A 5081-nucleotide genomic window follows, 5' to 3' on the forward strand; every position below is an offset into this window, starting at 1 on the left:
ATCTAACATCGCAATTAGGCATTATACCATATTCCCTAGCCGCAGCTATGACTGAGTGCTCTTTAAGCCTACAGGGTTCGTCGAGATACTCAAAAACCATATTGACCTGGGCCTCGAGAGTAGCCTCTAGGGGAATAGCCGTTGGTATTATCGAGGTCCCTACGTCCTCCTCACTACTACTAGAACTGCTAGAAGATTCTCGACCCTCACTACTCGACATTACTTAACAAACTTAAAGACCTAGCTTATGAATAACTTAAAGTCTCGAGCCTTACCTGGAGTTCCCGACGACTTGAGAAGTTCCCAAAGTGTTTCTCTCGAGCACGACCTCTCAGAGCTCTGATTTACAGTGGGTAAAAGTGAAAAATGAAGGTGAGAACAATAGTATTTATAGGTGAAAATGATGGGAGGCCAAAGGTCGCTATCTACGACCGTCCACAGAGACACGTGTCATAAATCCCAAGCCACTCTCTGCAACGGTCATATCTCGACCTATATCATCAGCCGTCACTTCTCGATGAATGTTCGAGAAATGACATAACCCATGTGCACCCCATCCTAAGAGCACGATCTCTAGGATGAGTGCACGGGGGCCAGTGACTATGCCAATATTGATATACCCCGAGGAGTGTATCCCGAGGACTCAATCTATACCCCCACCTCATTTCTCTTCCTCGGCCCTCGAGGTCACCTAAGTCCTCGAGATATTGTAGTCCTCGAGATACCTCGAGGACACATTTACATTTCCTCAATGTCCTCGAGAATAGTCCTCGAGACATACACCACCAACATGCCTCCTAAGACCTGGGTACCTAACTAACAAATCTAAACACCCAAGGATTCTACATCAACCCTAACACCACTTGTCAAACAATTCCATTACAAGTAGGACACTCTTTATAATAGAAATTCCCTTGGATAAAAACATCCAACCAACACAATCCTACTAGGAGTACACTACCTACTCCTATAAAAGCAGAACCTTGGGCCATTATTCAGGTACGTTTTCTCATTGTTCTTCAGCACATAGCCTCACGCATATATTTCCCCTTTCTGACTTAAGCATCGGAGGGGCGACGAGAACATACCTCGTTGCCTTTGTTTCAGGTATCGGAAGATCACGTTCGTGCTCAACATCCGTCATCAAGCTCGAAAAATCTACAGGTACGATTTTTGGTAGCATCAACTATAATATTATTCTTAAAGAATCTAGTTAAGCAACAAACATGGTTAATGTTGCTTGATGTGCTTATTGACAAAGAGAATAAATGTGCAAAATGTTTGACTAGATTTTTCTTGATCGATCAACAAATTAATCGTGAACAAACCAATTACGTAAGGTTTAGCTTTAAAATGTCTAATTCACAATACATAACAGTGTCAATCATCAATATGCACATAAGAAATTTCGATTACCTACTCGGCGAGGACATAGATCAACTTCGAGTCTTCACCATACTTCTCCATAAGAGTCTCTCTCAATTCAAAGGCAGTTGTATCTAGAGCCCTGGCACCGTGTCTTTTGAAAATGTCTCTCTTATGGCCATCTGTTCTTTTGCAAAGTCACGAGTACCCTGCGTAATAGAGCAAAGCAAACATGCATGTTGCTTTATGCAAAAAGAATTCCTTTGGAAAAAGAACAATCATAACTCAAACAAGTGAGCACCTATTGCTAGACGAGCTATCAATACCGAAATCAATTGAGAGAAGACCAAAACCTCTAAGAGGGAAACTCCATTAACCAAAGCCTAAAAACATATCAAGGAAAGAGAACACACCAATAAAGCCCACAATCAATATTGAACTGTATCAATTTTAATAGGTAGGATAAGAGATAGATAGGTCGAGTCAAGTCGTTCAACTAGCCAACAACCTAGCTCAAACTCAAGCTCACTTACTCAACCAAAATGTATCTAAGCTTGTCCCATGAACTCGTCTCCTGGAGGGTGAGCCGAGATGCTTTTTTTTTTTAAAAATAAAATTTGCAACTCATTATGATGAATCAACTCGTACAAGGATTTTTTTGACCAGCTCACTAGTTAGTTGAATCTCGCCGAGTCAAAAAACGGCTCACTTTAACAGTGTTGTTTTTAACTTGGTTAGCTGAACTTCATAGAAGAAAGGGACAATTTATAATAAAGATGTTTAAAAAGAAATTCCTCTTTCATTTTATGACTCCTGGACAATCTTTGCAACCTTTTTTTCCCAATCCACGCATTCCCTTTTCTTCTATTCAATCAAGAATCATAACGCTGATACCACGTCACTGATAATCATTGTCGGAAGGCTAAAGATTTTAAGCTCATGAGAATAGTGTTTGGTACAAAAAACACGAAACTGTTGATATTCAAAATGCAGCATTATAGATCATAAACATTTATAAGAGATGATAGATTTTCAAAGTATCCCTTAACATCATCCTTGCCTCAAAACAAAATTTCGGAAGAAACGGAAAAAAATTTCTCAAACAAGTTGTGATCGAGGCAGAATTGTTGCTGAAGATCTACTTTCTTCTCTTCCTTTTAACAGTTTGAAATTCCAGCGGGACTGGAAGAGTAGCCACCAAAACTTGATTCTCGCGCCTGAACTTGCAACCCAAGTATTCATAATGGGGTCTTAGTGCAACAGGTGTCATTCTAAGATCCTCGGCTATATCAGATGGGTCGGATTTGAATTCGTCCACAAACATAGTGAGCACCAACACATAACTTATGAGCAGCTTCTTTTTCTCATCTGGAATTCTTGAATCATTTGAAGTGGCAAACAGTGAAGAAAATTTCTGGGAAAAGATACTGGGGAATTTATGGTGCTTTGCAGATAAAACGCCATCCATAGAATGTTTATCCTTGAACTTGATGAGATGAGTGATATATGAAAATATGCCAGCCAATTTCCTCTTTTTTGCGTCGTCCTACAAGGTGGAAAGGCAAGAAATATAGGAAATAGCATTAAAGCAGACCTATTCGTTCAACCAAAAGTGATAATGGTTACCTCATCCATGAAATATGCAAAAAAGAATTTAGAAAAAGTTAGAAATAGCAAGGAGATTGTCAAACTAGCAATGTATAGTGTATTTGAAAAATATAAAATAATCAGGAGCTTAAATCGAACTATAAATCAGTACCTCAATATCTTCCAGTTTATGAACTCTGTTGCAGACAAATCTCGGGTAGATGCTCGATGTCACTTCTCCCCCGGTGCATGAAATCTCAAAAATGTCAAGAAGGTAATCCCACTCCCCTTTTAAAATAATCTTGTCCAGCGGATATGCCATGTCTGGTGAAGTGGCGGACAAATTATAAGGTGGGATATTGAGAGAATTATCTGTAGAAGTAGCAGCTTCAAGTGCCTCTTTGATTGTCTCCACTTCTTGTAATTTCAAGTCCAAATCCTGATGAACTCCTGGATCTCCTGTTTGACGCAAAGCATCACGTTTCACATCCTGCAATTTATATATCAAGAAATAATACAAACATTATTCCCATTTCCCAATGCAGAATCAAGAAAATATGATATGCTAAGAGCCTTAGATTGCACTTTTGAAGTTCGAGAGTGTGTGTGTTTTTTTATAGTAGATGTGTGGCAGGCGTAAGCCGATACCGGGGATGGGTGGTGTCTATTAGGCTGAATATCATGCAGTTAGTCCATTATGGGGGGATTCTCGAACGCAGAAAAGGATCCAAAGGATTCAAAAGAATTGAACAAGGAGCCGTATGACAGAAACAGCACAGATACTTTCATTTAATGGGTACGAAACCTTTTACCGGCCACAAAAATAACAGGAAATAGATATAAATTAACATAAATTTTAATCAGAATCTTAAATTGTGCATATCAGCAGCACATTTTATGAACAACTACATAGCAATAAGTAAAGAGAGTGGCTGCACCTGTCTAATGTTCTTCTTCGTTGAATACATGAGCGTCAATTTTTTTAATTCACTAGCCTTTTTCTCCGCAGCATCTTCCTCATTAGCTTCATCCAGGATTTCGTTTTCAGGTTGGTCTGCTTCTCCAATTTTCGGAGCCAATCTAAATATCTGTAGTCATAACAAGCCATATTGTCTTCATTCAATTCACAAAAACATGCTTAAAAACCAGGAAAGAATGTACTGTAAATAAAATTAAACAAAATCCCTCATATCATCTTCGATAACATTATTAAAAATCAGGAATTCCAATAATTTCAGTATTACAGGCAGAAACTAAAATTATAAACATTTTTCATCGCGAAAGTTATCCTTGGCCTAAAATTAAAGAGAGAATCCCTTTGTCTTTGTTAAGTAAATAAATCTATCATTAAAATTTACCTTATTCGACTCAACAGGAACAATTCTCAACGTCTGGGTATCTTTATCCAGTACACCAAGGGCATACTTGCACAGCTGTGGTGCTGTGGCTTCACCGGAATAATTAGTCCCAACAAAATCCACCTGGGATCCATGGGGGCTCACCACAATTTGAAGCCTATTACTCTTCTTCACGTTCCTATAAACCTTGACACTTGCTTCTGGTTCACCGTGGTTCTTCAACGGGTCATAACCGGAAGGGAAGTAGCCGATTACTGGGGAGATCTTATCTTTCTTTTCAGCAATAGTCTGGATTTTCACATCTATTTGCTCCTTTTTCTTTTTCTTCATCTTTTTTCTCGATTTTGTAGCAGGGTTCTCTTCTTCTTCTTCTTCTTCTTCTTCTTCTTCGTGCTGTACCTTTTCTTCTTCCAATGATAATTTTCTTTTCTCTTTCGATTTTGCCATAAAGTACGATGAATTACAGGCGACGTAGATCAAAAATTCTGGTGGAGCAGACGGGGAGACGCATGAGCTGAGCATATTTTATTTTATATTGTTCGAAGTAGAATTCTAGAGTATTGGGCTTTACCTAAAGAGCCCAAAATCTCCTACCACGTTAAACAAGAGAAACTCTTTCAGCCCAAAACTAAGCCCATATTTGATGACCAATATTGAGGAAAGATGACGTTTTTAATAGTAATTATATAAAAAAAAAAAAAGTATATGATTAAAAAATAGAGAAATTTTTTGAATTTATATGTAAAATATTTTATTGTACAAATGTATTAA

At 38.3% G+C, this 5081-nt stretch overlaps 1 protein-coding gene across 1 annotated transcript; it reads right to left on the reverse strand.

Annotated features, from left to right (window-relative positions):
• Positions 1 to 2316: 2316 nt before the first annotated feature.
• LOC111388398 (DNA-directed RNA polymerase I subunit rpa49-like) lies at positions 2317 to 4833 on the reverse strand. The gene is made up of 4 exons (XM_023013085.1): positions 4311 to 4833; positions 3891 to 4040; positions 3125 to 3442; positions 2317 to 2911 (listed from the first exon to the last, which is right to left on the reverse strand). Exons 1-4 carry the CDS (start codon positions 4830 to 4832, stop codon positions 2504 to 2506), a joined length of 1398 nt encoding a protein of 465 aa, XP_022868853.1. The 5' UTR covers position 4833; the 3' UTR covers positions 2317 to 2503.
• Between the last annotated feature and the right edge of the window lie 248 nt (positions 4834 to 5081).

This window comes from Olea europaea, unplaced genomic scaffold (assembly GCF_002742605.1).
Source record: "Olea europaea var. sylvestris unplaced genomic scaffold, O_europaea_v1 scaffold4898, whole genome shotgun sequence".
NCBI lineage: Eukaryota > Viridiplantae > Streptophyta > Magnoliopsida > Lamiales > Oleaceae > Olea > Olea europaea.